The sequence below is a fragment of the Lethenteron reissneri genome, chromosome 22, assembly GCF_015708825.2.
Source record: "Lethenteron reissneri isolate LAM-NWPU_2019-01 chromosome 22, ASM1570882v1, whole genome shotgun sequence".
Lineage (NCBI taxonomy): Eukaryota > Metazoa > Chordata > Hyperoartia > Petromyzontiformes > Petromyzontidae > Lethenteron > Lethenteron reissneri.
Window position 1 is genome coordinate 15,330,648 of NC_083800.1, and position 15,988 is coordinate 15,346,635.

The 15,988-nt window shown below is 52.0% G+C and overlaps 1 protein-coding gene across 10 annotated transcripts in view; it reads right to left on the bottom strand.

Moving 5' to 3' along the window:
* Nucleotides 1–15,988, bottom strand: part of REV3L (REV3 like, DNA directed polymerase zeta catalytic subunit) — a 164,873-nt gene that overhangs the window by 136,427 nt on the left and 12,458 nt on the right. For 8 of the 10 annotated variants that reach the window (XR_009755467.1, XR_009755468.1, XR_009755471.1 and 5 more), the window contains exon 2: nucleotides 1,061–1,221. Coding sequence is in view for 3 of the 10 variants with exons in the window: in XM_061556672.1 (XP_061412656.1) it covers nucleotides 1,061–1,221 (161 nt within the window). In the remaining 7 variants the exon portion in view is untranslated. Of the gene's footprint in view, nucleotides 1–1,060; nucleotides 1,222–15,988 lie in introns of those variants that run through there. The other 2 variants (XM_061556674.1, XM_061556675.1) reach the window with 1 other exon arrangement.

The following is a 15,988-nucleotide window of genomic DNA, read 5'->3' on the forward strand; positions in this document are numbered from 1 at the left end:
AGTACAGTACACAAGATCCGTGATCTGATCCCATCCTAACCCTAACCCTGGTGTCTACAAACTGAGTTGCACCTGTGGTGATTGTTATATCGGGGAAACGAAACAACATATTTCTGACCGCATTCGCGAGCACGTCGGATTTGAAGCAAGGCAGGACAAATTCTTCGGCCGTAGCTGACCAGTGTTATAATACTGCTGGTTCTCATGACAGTGTGTTCTCCGATACCAAGGTACTCTGCAAGCCTCCTGGATACTACCAAAGATTTGTCCATGAAGCCATCCAGATATACAAACATAGACATAACTTCAACCGAGATGATGGATTCAAATTGAGCAATCATTGGAAGGATGTAATTAATCAAGTTAAAAAACTTTAGCTGCCATGCAGTTTACTGCTAAACAGCCAGCTTAGATTTATTTTCATAATCATAGCCACATTCACAGTCTGCTTAATCTTCGCTTCCTTATCTACTTCCGCCCCCAGCATCAAAGCTTTAGTTTGAACTCCGTACGTTGCGCCCACCCCGTTCCTCACATCGCCCACACTCACCATGGCCCCTCCACTCCCTCCATCCCCCGCGACTATATAATTCCTCATCACAGCCATCTCTTGGACACACTTAAGCGGTTGTACTTTCGCTACGTTGTCCCCACCTGAAGAAGGACGCTTATGCTGCGCCCGAAATGTCGTGATTTAATTTAGTTGTTTTCATTTATTTGATTAGATTTTTTACCTACGTGACTGTTTTTTTTTTTCATACTTTGGTACTGGCAAAAAGGTCCCATTCTGTAACTGGTATTGGCCAAACATTTGAATGATAAAAATTAGCTGTAAAATGCTCAATTGGGATGATACACAGCAGCAGCAACACTGCCCCAACTGCAAATACCTGGCAGAAACCTCCAGAAGAAGGATTGGGACTCGGTGAGGCTTTGCTGAGTAGACAAAGTTTGAATAAAGTTGATCAAGTAACCAAGTGGAAATTGGACGCACGGCTTCACAGTGGCCTGGGAAAATGTGTTCAACATGTCTCCACACGTGCACTGCGTGAAGTCTTACCCGGAGGAGACCCTCGCCTGAATTTGACAGCAGCCAGCTTGAGGAGGTTCATGCCGTAAAGGTTGTAATCGATGAAGAACTGCAGAACGTACGGGATGTGCGCATCGTGGGGCTGGAAGGACTTATTCATCACAGCGCCTCCCTGTAGAAGCTCGGACACCCTGCACCAGTCCGAGACAACGCACAACGGTGAACCCATTGCACACCGGTGAACCCATCGCACACTGGTAAAGTCATCGTACACCGATTAACTCAATGCACACCGGTGAACCCATCACACACTGGTAAAGCCATCGCACACCAGTGAATCCGACGCACACCTGTGAACTCGAGTTGAAGGAGGTGATTGGGCAGGTGGTAGTGAGAGGGAATGAGCTGAAGGAGGTGGTTGGGCAGGTGGCAGTGAGAGGGAATGAGCTACTCATTAGCTAAACCTTGTCCTCACTCTCCCAAACATGAAGACTTTAGCCTAACCCCAAACATGTCAGTATTCTCATTCCCTTCAACAGCATAAGGACCGATATTCACTACACTGTCGTCACCAATCCTATTCCAAGTTAAGGTTTAAGATCGTCTATTGTCTTCTCTTTGACAAGTGACCGATCCAATAACACAATACAAAACGCCACGGTTTCAAAATTAAGTGTCTCATTGGCACAGTCGTTCTTGTTTGAACTGATGCTGGTGAACTGACAGACGTTTTGAGGCATTAGTCCTTTCGATAGACATGCACCGAGATGCAGAAAAGCAACTTGAAACATCAGAACGAAGTTCGTAGATATCTCTGATTTTATGTGGATGTGTTATGACAAGATGTGTTTAACACATGGAACTAAGTATTTTTTTGTCTGTCTGTGTGTTTATCCGTCTGCCTGTCCATCTGTCTGCCTGTGTATGCAACTTGCAATGGATTTCACTCAAACTGTGGGGCTTACGTTTAAAAAAATACCCAGATACCACTCGATAAGCCCGGGGGTTCAAGTTCAAGTTCATTTATTAGGTATAGCCCTGTGAGCCATTCGGCTCTTGAATCGGATGCAACCGCAACAAACAGAAAACAAAAACATGAACAAGAAAACATCTTAAAGTGACTATGTGCAAACAGAAAATCCAAGAAAAGACAGCAAAACATTGCAGAAAAAGCACCGCACACCAACACTGTGTGCAAAAATCCCAGTGGGATGCAAGTCAACAACCACAAGACAACTTCGATTAAGGCCATCAGTCTAACTCTGTACTACAACAAACAAACATGGCCAAACCAAAAAACTTTTCGGAAATCACCAAAATAAAGCCATAAAAGCAATAAAACAGTGATCATAGGAACTGTGAACGAATTTTCACAATAAACGACGTAAACAACATGTACTACCAAACTCTGCAGCCATAGCTGGCTGCATGAGTTACTCCACAACAGCAGGAGCATCAGTCGGAATATCAACATTTTTCAATGCACCTTTAAGATCAGCACACTAAATCAAAACACAGAGCATACTTTGCAGCGATCATCCGGAGCGAAACATTTTATTTTATTTTAGGCCACTGAATTGCAGTGGCAGCTAGGGGTGTACAACTCCTCTAGAGCAGTTTTGAGTGAAAATCTCATAGGTAGTGATTCAAGTTGCAGTTTATTGGCAATAGCATTCCAGACCCTAGTGGCATCAATAGCAAAGGCCCTTCCTCCAGTATTTGTACGGCAATAGGGAATGTGAAGCTGGTAAATGAGCTAAGACCTTAGGTCAAATTTGTTCTTTGAAACAGAGAGGAGATCCAGCAGGTAATCTGCGGATATTTTTGTAAGTACATCATGAATAAATAAGATCTGATGCACAAGCCGTCGAACATTGAGAGATGTTAAGTTTGACCCAATGTAGAGATCACAGTGGTGAGTCCTATATGGGCAGTTCAATGCAAATCTTAAGGCCGAGTGATACATTGAGTCAAGCTTCTTCAGTACAGTACTTGGGGCTGATTTATACACGATGTCACATTAATCAAGTAAAGGCAGAATAGTAACTTTTATCAATTCCAAATGGAACATAGGGGGGAAGCAGTGCTTGTGTCGATACAGAAAACCAATTTTTATTTTTGTCTTTTTACCAATATAATCAATTCAGTTTTGAATCAAGAATGACCCCAAGATACTTATAGATCTTGACTTGCTCTATTTGATAATTATTTAAGGAATGTAATTGGGGAAAAATAACTTCCTGCTTTAGTCCTGGTGAGAAGTGTAATGCGGGCGTAAACGGCCTCGCGGATATGACGTAACTGGGGGAGGGGTTAGGTCACGTGGGGGGAGCGGGAGAGCTCTTAAGGGCGGTAACCGGAAGAGACGGGGGAGAGTGTAAGAATAAAGACGGGAGGAGGCCACGCAGGGCAGAGGGTGGAGAGTGGCGCGATCGCCACACGACGGGACTCGGCACCATTGGCCAGCGGTGTCCGGGCAAGGGGGGACCAGAGAGCAGCGGTGGGGCTGCAGAGAGAGCAGCTGAGAGACTGCATAAAGGCGGAGAGGCCGAGAGGAGAGCCAGCAGCGAAGCTGCATCGGGAGCGAGGAGAAAAGGTTACGTGAGCGACGGCAGCTGCCAAGCTGCCGAGCGGGAAACGGAGAAGACTCTGAGCGAGGGCCGTGTGGGGCAAAGTTGTAAAGAACCCAAATAAAGGACAACGGAGACAGACACAGTGAAAGAGTCCTTTATTACACTAGAGTCAGAAGTTAAACGGCATGTCAAAACAGCTCAGAAAAAAGAATATTCCTGCACCATCGTCTACTACATCATTCGACGACGACGACCTTCCTCAGGCAGTGGACCTGCCTACGATGGAGGAGGAGATCCGAGCGGGAACGAGTACGGGTCCGGGAGTTGAAGATGTCGCCGCGTCGGTGGACCCGTCCGCGCCGGAGGACGCTGACTTACGATGGAGGCAGATGGCGGAGCAGCTGGAGACCTTGAAAACCGTACTGGCGCAACTGTGTGACCTCGTCACGCCGGCGACGGCGTCGGGAAGGCCCGGGGGTGATCGGCAGGCCGCGGTCTTGCCTGCGCTGCCAGCGCCATCTGCCACGCGGCACGAAGACGCCATCTTGGGCGTGGCAGGAGAACAGCGGGAAGCCGCCATCTTGCGCCCTCCGCGGCGGGGGGCCGCCATCTTGGACACGTTGCGGTGCGACGCCATCTTGAATATGCCATGCGACGAGTCACCTGCAGAAGACGGCGCAGCAAGGAGTCGCAGCCGTCACTTGACAACTGTAAAATAATTCTCCATCGGTGGCGACTGGAGTGCTTTCGCCTGCAGATTTTTGGCGGCGGTGCGCTCCGCCAGGTGGACTGACGCAGATGCCCTGGAAGTTCTGCCAACTCTTCTCGACGACGAGTCGGTGCGATTCTTCCGTTCTATAAAGGCCGAAAAAAAGAAGACCTTGAGAGGAGTTTTTGACGAGATGGCGGATGCGTACGAGCCGCCGGATGATGCTCACCGCCGGTTCGTTTAACGCCAGCGGGCACCCGAAGAATCGCCGGTGGCATACAGGGGTGCTGTCTTGGAGTTAGCCATGGCCGCATACCCGGAGACGGAGCCTGACCTACTCGAACCCCTCATTTTGGGCAAGATGCTCGAGCTGTCCAGGGATTTGGGGATCCCTATGCCGGTGTGTGGCCATGAAAAGCTGACAACCCGGGCGGCCGCGAAGTGTCTTGATGCCCAATTTAATCTACGCCGCTGGAAGCAAGTCACGGCGTGGACGGGGGGGCCCATCGTCGAGGGAGGTGCCTTGGGGTGGGATCCCAAGAAGGCGGTGTACGTTCCTGACGGGGGGGGCCCGCAGGAGCTGACAGCCGCCTCTGCGCAGTGGTCGGCCCGCGGTGGACCGGGGCCGCGATCTGCGCCGCCGATGCGGGAGCGTCGGGATGGGGGGCCTGCTTTTGCAGCGCAACGACATCGAGTGCTTCCGCTGCGGTTGTAAGGGCCATTACGCCAGGGACTGCTGGGCCCGTATCCCTGGACCGCCCCAGCAGGAGACCTCGACAGCTGACGTGCCGCGAAAGGACCCTCCTGGAAAGGCAAGTCGTTGCGCACCAGACACCCGGCAAGGCTTGACACCTCATTCATCACCATTGCCGCGCGATCCGGGTGTTGTTAATAATGGGAGGCCATCGACTGGGCCATGTCGCTCAGTAACGCAGTGGCGTAAATTGGCACGGCGGGTTGTCGCGGCCGCTACTGGTTCGTCCACTGTCCCGGGTTCTATACAGGGGGTTGACGTGCGCATTTTAGTGGACTCCGGTGCGTCCGCGACCATTATATCGGATGTCATTTTTCATCTGTTGGGCATCCCACCAGAGGCCGTGCATCCGGTTTACGATTCCTGCGTTGCGGCAAACGGGGGTAGCATGGGCATTGTGGGCCAGGTGGACGCTAATATATCTATCGGGGGAGTGTCGGCCTCGGGAATTGTGTTGATCTCGAGGTCCCTTGCGGTTCCATGTTTGTTGGGAACTGATTTTCTGGCCAAAATGCCCATTCTAATTAGAGTTAATCAAAACTGTATCGAATTACCGGGGGGTCGAAAAATTACATTTCTGCCGTCGTCCTGGGGGCTACCTGCCCTGGTCTGCCAGGTGCAGGCGTTGTCCGAAATATCTGTTGATATTCCACCTGGCTCGCAGATGCTTATCCCCTTGTGATATCGGAAACCTGTACCTGGTCGGGAGGGAGCAACTGGGGTTTTGTTATCGCCGTCCGCTACCATAACGGGCGGATCGGCGATCGTCGGGGCGCAGACTATTATCCGGCCGGACCAGCAGCCATTTTTGCAGGTGCTTAATGGGAGTACGGAAAATGTGTGTGTGCCGGCTGGAACGGTTGTGGCACATGCCACTACGGCGTTTACGGCCCAGGATTGTCTGGGCCGCCAGGAGATGGTTGCCGGTGTTTCGGGCCCTGCGGCCCCAGATAATCGCTGGATCGCCGAATTGTGTGGGGAAAATTCTTCCCTTTCCGGGGAACAGCGTTCCGCGCTTCGCGCGCTATTGTTGAGTTATTCCGATGTGTTTAGCTCCGACGATCTGGACTTGGGACGCACCTCCCTGCTTTCCCATCATATTGACACAGGGGACGCTGCTCCTATTCGGTTGAACTCGCATCGGATGAGTCCGGCGGAGCGAGATCATGTGCGAGGGGCAGTGGATGACATGTTGGCTGCGGACTGTTGTATGTGTTGGATATGAAATTTTGATGAAAATAATAAAAATTAATAATTTTCCGAAAAATGCGCAAATCGCATTAATTATGATAGTGTGTGTATTAATATGCATAAATTATGATAATGCGTGTGATTATATGCATAAATTATGATAATCGTAGTAATTTATGCGGAGGCTTGCGATTATGTTAATGTGTGCAGTTATGATAATTTGCTTAGTTTCGTTTATCCAGAGTTATCAATCAGGATAACACGATTATCATAGATTCATTTACCGATTATCCTAGTGTGTGTTATAATATTTTAGGTCTCCATTTTCATATCTCATCACAGGATACAGTTGTCAAGAATAAGACAGTTTTGCATGGACTTGGAAGGAACACTCGATATGCTTCTGTGATAACTATTTTATTCTAACAAGCACGTGACATTCTATCATGCAGGTCAAACATGCGTCAATAATTCATGGGCAAGATTATGCAATTAACTAATATGAACGACAAAACTTATGCAGTTGTGAAATTATGCAATTATGCAATATGAATAACGAAAACTCTTATGCATTTATGTAACTCGACGGCAGCAACTGCTTTGCACGATCAGTTGATATTGAACGCACCACCTCGAAATGGCAACCCTTTTTGAAACGAAAAGACAGTTTTTCTTTTAAAGTCTTATTCGTGTGCGTGCTGTGTGTGCGTTGTCCCCTCGTAATATTAATTGTGTCGTTAGCTTGTGTGGTGTGGGAGGATACGAACAGCTCCCGCTGCTCCCTCGTTCGGCGTGTTGCTCGGCTTTTGCTCTCTCTCTCTCTCCACTGCTGGATTGAGCGGCGTTGGCACGATGTTCCTTGAAGAAACTTGCTTGCTTGGCGCTTGATGGTTCCGGGGGCTTGGTGCTGCTCGTGCGCTCTCTCTTTCTACTGCTAGATGACGAGTTGGCACGATGCTGTCCTTGAAGATGCTCGGTCGCTCGTGTCGCTCGGTGTCGCTCGGTGGCGCAAGGTGTCGCTCGTTGTCGCTCGATGGCGCGCGGTGGCGCAAAGTGGTGCACGGTGGCGCAAGGTTGTTGCTCGTTGGCGCTCGTTCAGCGATCTCCGCCTTTCCTGCGGGTTGTTCGCTGGTCGTCACTCTGACGAGGAGCGATGCTTCGTTCGTGGCAGGGTGGACGTTGGCGTCTTTGTTGGCTTCACTCGCAACTCGGCGACTCAGGGTAGCGATTCTTCTCAGGTGGTGCAGACCTCGGCTTGCCCTGGAGATCTCTGGTGGGCCTTAGCCCGGAGACGAGATGGCTCAGAGCCCTGGCGATCGTGAAGATCTGTGGTGGAGCCGAAGATGGGCTCGTAGCCCGGATGATATGTGATGGGGGCCAGAGCCCCTGACGAACTCTGTGATGGGGGCCAGAGCCCCTGACGAACTGTGATGGAGGCCAGAGCCCCTGTCGATCCGCGTTGGAGCTAGAGCCCCTGACGAACTGAGTTGTATGGATTTTCCTTCGGTTTATATCGGAAAATTCCACTCGGCTTCCCGAGTTGTTCAAAAGCTGTGTCAAAAAACCTTCCTGTGGGGGTGGACCATCTGCGTCCGTGTGTGTGTCCGTCCGTGTGTTTCGCGTGCGTGTTTGTCCGTGTGTTTCGCGTGCGTGTTTGTCCGTGTGTTTATTAGCTTTGAAGACACAGCTGTGTGTGTCGTTCTGGAAGAAAGGGGGTGGGGGCCTCGTGTCGGCTGCTTCAGAAGTTATCCATTAGCCAGACCGATGATTCGCGTTGAGTTAAAAAAAAAAAAACATTCGAATCCATGTTTTGTTACTGAATAATATTTGTCGCGAAAACCTACGCGTTAAGCGAGCTTAACTATTCACTCCCTTGCTCTGGGATCACATCCTTTGTCTCACACAGCTTAAGTTGGTTTGGTTTGGAAGTTGAAATGCGACTTATTTGCTGCTTGGTTATGCCGAAACCGTGTTCACGATGTTTCATCGTGACCCAACCTTTATGGGTGTCATTTCCTGGCTTGGTGCCTGTGTGTGGAGATCCTCTCGGAAAGACAAAGGCGGTCGTGTTGCTCGCTTCCCATGGGTGTTGTGTTTGGTTAATTTTGAGAGCCTTCTCCGCCCTTGATTCCTCTTCTATTTTAATTCCGTACTTATTATTCGACTTCTTGTGATTATTTGATCTGATATCCCGGCTAGGAATTTGTTTTGGAGCGAAATAGATGCCCTAATTATTCTTTGATGCTTCGGCCCGGCCGTGTAGATATTCTTTAAAGGTAAATAATGTCAGTACTTAATTAACAATGATGGGTCGCGATTCTGGTGCAATTTTTGTCTGGTTTTCAATTGGAGTGAGGATGGATACTGTTTGCTTAATCTTTATGGTTAAGTTGGTAACTTGTGTATTTAACATGGTTCAAAGACCCATCTGTGCTTTTTGTCGTCGATGCTGTTTCTTTGTTAAGAATATAATTATCTCTTCCTCCGTGTCTCCTGGTTCTGCAACCCCCCGCCTGCAATTCCCCCCCTCCCTTGTTCCTCTTGTGTGAATTTAGGGGAGTTTTTTTTATTACCTTATTGCCCCCCCTTTCATGTCCTCTCTCCTTTGAAATGAGGTATGCGCGCATCTGTGGAAGTGTGGGGGCCTCTGTGGAAGTGTGGGGGCGTGTTCGTTCCCACGTGGCCGCGTCTATTAAAAAAAACGATATTATCTATGTTGGCAGAATAATTCTTAAAAAAAAAATTAATATTAAAAAAAATAAAAAGGGGGTACATACACAACAGGACATAATATCTCCATCTAACAGCCCATGGGGCGCGCCTGTTGTCTTGGTTAAAATGAAAGACGGGAAATTGCGATTTTGCGTGGATTTTCGGAAATTGAATAAAGTGTCCGTGGCAGATGCGTACCCCCTGCCGCGTATGGATGATTCCCTCGATGCCTTGTCGGGGGCCAAATTCTTTTCGACGCTGGATCTCTCTTCGGGATTCTGGCAGCTTCCCCTCGATGAGTCCTCGCGGGAAAATACTGCTTTCCGTACGCCGCAGGGGTTATTTCAATTTAATTGTCTTCCGATGGGGTTGAATGCTGCCCCCGCCACATTTCAGAGGTTGATGGAACTGGTATTAACGCGGTTGCAGTGGGAGACATGTCTGATATATTTAGACGATATTATCGTCTTCAGCCGCACATTTGACGAACATTTACTGAGGTTGGAGGCGGTGTTCGCCAGGATGCGCTCCGCCAACCTGAAATTTAAACCTAAGAAATGTCACCTACTGCAACGGTCCGTGCGCTATTTGGGACACATAGTTAGTGCGGACGGGGTTGCCACGGATCCGGACAAGACGGCGTGCGTCCGTGACTGGCCAACCCCGGCCACGGTGGGGGATGTGCGTCGTTTTTTGGGGTTTGCTTCATATTATCGTAGGTTTGTTCCCAACTTTGCAACGATCGCGAGGCCTCTGCACCTCCTTACGGGTAAAGGACGGAAGTTTGATTGGGGACCACCGGAGGAGGCGGCGTTTAAAGGCCTGCGCGATCGGTTGGCTACGGCGCCGACGTTGGACTATCCAGATTTTGATCACCCCTTCATTCTGGATACGGACGCGAGTGACACGGGCATTGGGGCCGTGTTGTCACAGTCCAAAGGCGGTGTGGAGCGCGTGGTGGCGTACGGTAGCCGGGTTTTGTCCCCCGCCGAAACCCGCTACTGCGTCACTCGCCGGGAACTTTTGGCTATTGTCTATTTTCTCCGCCAATTTCGACCGTATCTTTATGGCCGTTCATTTATTGTGCGCACGGATCATGCGGCTTTGCAGTATGCCCTGAAGGTGGACCAACCATCCGGCCAGTTGGCGCGATGGTTGGACACGCTGCAGGAGTTTTCTTTCCAAATTCAACATCGGAAGGGGGTGCGTCACGCCAATGCGGACGCGCTCTCTAGGTTGCCGCAGCGATCCCCTTGCGCGTGCGCGTCGGGGACGCATAGGTGTACGCCGATCCAACAGCTCCCTCGGCCTGTTGCGTTGGCGGTCGAGGTGCCGGAGGCTCCAAAGTGGCCGGGACCGGCCGATGGCATTTTGAACCTTCCAAGGGCTGTATGGATTCGTGAACAAATGCTGGACGACTCATTCGGGACCCTGCGGAGTCGGGCTGCGAAGGAGAGTGGGGGACCGGGTTCCAGGGGTACGCCGGGAACCGCTCTCCGCGACGGACTGCTCATGTGGAGGGAAGGGTTACAGGAACGCTGGCGTCTTGTTGTACCGGCATCCTTGCGGTACGAATTTATTAGGACTCTGCATTGCGACACGCTATTACATGGGGGGGTGCAGAAGACCCTATTGACGTTGCAGCGAGATTACTTTTGGCACGGCATGACGACGGATGTCGTCGGGCACGTTCGCGTGTGTCCCGAGTGTGCCCGGCGGAAGCCGCCTAAACACCCATATGTACCACCAATACAGTCTATTCAGGTGTCTCGAGTTAATGAGCTGGTGGCGTTAGATATTTTGGGACCCTTCCCGCCATCCGCTAAGGGGAATAAATACTTGCTAGTTGGGGTGGAGTACCTCTCCCGCTGGCCGATGGCCTGGCCCTTGCCCGACCAGTCGGCGGCGTCTATTACGGACGCCTTTCTATTCGGGTACGTTATGGACAAGGGGGCGCCGGAGAGGCTCCTCACGGATCAGGGCCGAAATTTTTCTTCGAAATTGTTGGGGGAGGTGTGCGCGGCTCTGGGATCTAAAAAGATCCGGATATCCCCCTACCACCCGCAGACGGATGGCATGGTTGAACGGCTGAATCGGACTCTGTCCGCCATGCTATGTCACACGGTGAATGAAAAACAAGCGGATTGGGATTTGCATATCCCTGGGGTACTCTCGGCGTACCGGATGACGCCGCATGCGTCTACGGGATATTCGCCGTTTTGTCTTATGTACGGTCGCGAAAAAGTGCCTCCGATGGATGTGCAGTTGGGGACAGGAGTGAGGGGACCTACTAAACCTCTTCCTGATTACATTCAGGACACCGTTCGCCGCGTCACTGAGGCGCGGGAAGAGGCCCGCATGGCAACGGCCAAAGCCCAGGCCCGGAACGAACGGTACGCTCGACGCTCAAAGGGGAAGTGCCCCTGGAATGTGGGGGATATGGCCTGGCTGCATTGCCCGCAGGTGCGGCCAGGGACCTCCCCTAAATTACATAAACCATGGCAGGGGCCTGTTCGGCTTATCGAGGTTCCCAACCCGCAGTCTGCACGCGTTCGGTTCGGATCTCGGCGTTGGTACGTCCATACGTCTCGCTTAAAACCATACGTGGCCCCTCGAACGGATGCGTCATCTCCTCATGTTGCCTTGCTGGTGTCTGTTGCTACCGACGCACCCTTGCCGGTGCCTGTTGACCCTGCAAGAGCGCCTGTCGTGCCTTTTACAGACAAACCAGCCGTGACACCGCAGGAGACAGGGGACTCTGCTCGGGGTGGGCCTACGCCCTTCCGACCCCGCCACAGACATGATTGCGGGACACCCCGGACTCTGGTCCTTCGGGGAAACGGGACCGTGGCGTTGGCGGGCCTCCAATAGCGACAGGCAGTTTTGAACCTGTCGCTCCTAAAACCCCGTCGCGTTCTCGGTCTGCAGGGGGGCCGCTGCCCGTCCGGGACGGGCCGGCGACCCGCACGCGGTCGAAGTCCCTTACTTTTCGTTAATTAATGCTGTTCTTGTTCTTGTTGTTATTGTTATATTTATTGTATGCTTCGTTGTCCTTGCATGTCTGATGGTTGGTGGTCGCCCGCATTACTTGTGGTTGTTTAGCCGAGGACGGCTGAAATTTTCTCCACGGGGGAGGGTGGTGTAATGCGGGCGTAAACGGCCTCGCGGATATGACGTAACTGGGGGAGGGGTTAGGTCACGTGGGGGGAGCGGGAGAGCTCTTAAGGGCGGTAACCGGAAGAGACGGGGGAGAGTGTAAGAATAAAGATGGGAGGAGGCCACGCAGGGCAGAGGGTGGAGAATGGTGTGATCGCCACACGACGGGACTCGGCACCGTTGGCCAGCGGTGTCCGGGCACGGGGGAACCAGAGAGCAGCGGTGGGGCTGCAGAGAGAGCAGCTGAGAGACTGCATAAAGGCGGAGAGGCTGAGAGGAGAGCCAGCAGCGAAGCTGCATCGGGAGCGAGGAGAAAAGGCTACGTGAGCGACGGCAGCTACCAAGCTGCCGAGCGGGAGACGGAGAAGACTCTGAGCGAGGGCCGTGTGGGGCAAAGTTGTAAAGAACCCAAATAAAGGACAACGGAGACAGACACAGTGAAAGAGTCTTTTATTACAGAAGCATAGAGCCAGCGCTATTCATATTTCCCATCCGTCAACTTTTAAGTAGTTAAATTAACAATTATTCCTTCTATAAGCACAGGGCGGCGCCAGAGCACGCATCTGCGCATGCGTGAAACGATGACCCGTGGTTGCCCTTAGGTACGTGGATGACATGTTTGTCATCTGTCCACATGGCCCACTGACTCTGAAACAATTTCTCAACCACATCAATTCCATTCACCCAGAAATCAAATTCACCATGGAGATAGAAAAGGATGGCATGCAACCCTTCTTGGATGTCTTAATTAAAAGGAGACCAGATGGCTCAATGAGCCACTCTATCTACAGGAAAGTAACCCATACTGACACCTACCTAAAACCTGATTCCCATCACCATTCATCCCAGAAGAATTCCATCATCAAAACGCTACAATATAGAGCTCAAAGTATCTCCGACCATGAACATCTGACCAGTGAACTCAAACACGTACACCGGGCTCTCAAGGCAAATGGATACTCTGACTACACAATCCGCAAAGCCATCAAACCATCCGTGAGGAAGGAGCCATCTGAAGATCCAATCAAAACCGTCACCTTACGGTACATAGCAAGGATAACCATAAAGATTTCCAAAATCTTAAAGAAACACAAGATCCAGGTCCGATTTAACAGAGTACACAAAATTCGTGACCTGATCCCATCTGTGAAGATCCCTGACATGCAATAGCCCGGCATCTACAAACTAAGCTGTACCTGCGGCAGCCGTTACATTGGGGAAACCATACGACATGTCTCGGACCGTGTTTGTGAACACACGGTAGATCTGAAACACGGCAGGACCAATACTTCTGCCGTAGCTGACCACTACATTAATGCGGCTGGCTCACATGAAATGTATTTCTCTAAAACGATGGTATTTTGCAAGCAGACTGGCTATCAACAAAGATTCGTTCATGAAAGATTAGTTTAACCGAGATGACGGTTTTAAACTCAGCAATCATTGGAAAGATATCATCAACCACTTTGGGTCATGATTTGAATTTGTGTTTCCTTGTCAACCTCTACTGTCAGTAGTGTGGATGGGCGTAGCGAGGTGAAATCCCCCCTCCCATCTCTACCCCTCCCCCCCAATCTCTGCTCCACCCCCTCTCTCTCCCCGTCTCTGCCCCATTCTCCCCCCCCCCCCCCCCAATTTTCTGATGGGTGTACCGAGGTGTAAGTCCTCCTTCCTCCCATCTCTACCCCCCCCCTATCTCTGCCCCACCCCCTCTCTTTCCCCCTGTCTCTCTCGCCGCTATTTTATCCCCATTCCCCCCCCCCCCCCCCCATCGTCTGCTCACACAGCCCTTTCCCCCGCCCACTCACTCTGGAGCCCTTATAAGCAGCTGCATTTTGAAACTTGCCCCCTCTTTTCTCTCCACCTGAAGAAGATCGCTTGTGTTGCGATCGTAACGTCATGGGTTTTTTTGCTTTTAATTTAAATTTTTGTTTTCTATCTACATGATTTTACCGACAGAACTAAGAATATAGACTCTGTGAAGTTAGTACTATTATATAGTCGATATATACTAATATAAAGTCGGTGTATACGACTGTAGTGTTGTAAATATTGACGAATAAACGTCTCATGAGGCAACACTATATTTATTGTCTTTACTACACAGTCCCTAACACAAAGGGAATATCCGTCCCTTTACCCGATACCTGGGGAGGTATGGCCTCCGGACTATACGGGACCTAACACTGGTAACCCGTTCCCTATCGTCCTCCGGCTGGGACCTAGGGGAGGCTATCCGATCCGACCTCCTGGTCCGTGGGTCCTGACCACTGGCCTCACTGAGCTCCGGCCCTGAGAAGGACAGCGGAGCTTGGGGTCCAGGGTCCTATCCTGCAGGGACCTATTCTCCCCTGACCACTAGCCTCACTGAGCTCCGGCCCTTAGAAGTGTAGTGGTGGTATTGACGTGCGCCGGCAGTGATGGATCACGGGGCGCGGGGTTGGGCACGCGATGTGGGCGTGGCATGGACGCGCGCGCCGGTGGTAAGGCGCTCACACAAGCTGGGAAAAGAGGATCGTAGCGAGTGCGCAGTGATTGGTCAGATAAGTGGGTGCTCTCAGCGACGTCCGCAGGAGGGGTATAAAGGGGGACGCGCGAGAGCACTCGTGGTCAGAGTTAACCAGTTGAAGACCGAAGACGGGGTGGAGGAGGTAGTGGCCCGAGACCCCTAGTCCCGCCGTCCTTGTGGGGACCGGGGCCTTGTGTGGCTCGGAGCCGAGACTGGGGGACCGTAGTCCGACGCCCGTGTGGGTCGGGACGGTGGTACCCAGAGCCGAGACGGGCACCCCGGCTGGGTGTGTCCCGGAAGGCTACGGGGCGTAAGAGCCCGTGTCAGTACAGCTGAGTGGGTGTTAGTCACCCGTGTAGCTAAGTGGGTGTTGGTCACCCGTGTAACGAAGTAGGGTGTTAGTCACCCGTGTAGCTGAGTGGGTGTCCGTCGCCCGTGTAGCTAAGTGGGTGTTGGTCACCCGTGTAACGAAGTAGGGTGTTAGTCACCCGTGTAGCTGAGTGGGTGTCCGTCGCCCGTGTAGCTAAGTGGGTGTTGGTCACCCGTGTAACGAAGTAGGGTGTTAGTCATCCGTGTAACTACAAGTTGGTGAAAATAAAGAGTGTGCTACCCGTGAAGTCGTCTCCTGCCGAGTTACTACTTTACAACTGGCGTCAGAAGTAAACCTGTCTTCAAGGAGAATGGACACAAGGAAGACTTCTCGTTCCCACGTGCAAGACCGGGGAGACGACGACGTACCGGTGACACCACCCTCGGGAGGAGAGGACGAGGAGTTGCCGCCGATGCAGCACTTCGCGGAAATGGCCGATGCTCCGCCCGCCTCCGACACCAGCCTGCAGGACGCGCACTCCCGCCTGGCGGACTTGCTGCTCGCCGCCGCTGCGATCTTGGCGGAGATCTCCGTTCCAGCGACCGGTGGAACGCCTGCGGGGTTGGAAGAGGCGGCGCGGCTGGAGGGTTCCCGCCATAAGGCGTTTCGCGCCAAAAGTTTTGGAGTTGGCGCCATTTTTGAGGGTCCGCCTCCGGTTGGCGGGAAACGCGGACACCACGTGGCCAGAGGTCTCCACACAGCGCAGCCCGCGTCATCGGCGAGCGCCGGAGCTCTCCATTTTGTGCCTGCAGAGGGAGCCGACATTTTCTACAACCACAGCGGCGCGCGGGAAAATCGTTCCAACGACGACGACGACGATCGAGTTCTCCAGCAACGATTGCCCGCGCTGTCGGTGTTCAAGGCGGACGGGGGCGACTGGGGAGCCTTCCAGCGACGGTTCATCGCGCATCAAGAAATGTCGGGGTGGTCCGACACCACTGCCCTGCGCGCGCTGCCAGCGATGCTCGACGACGACGCGCTTGC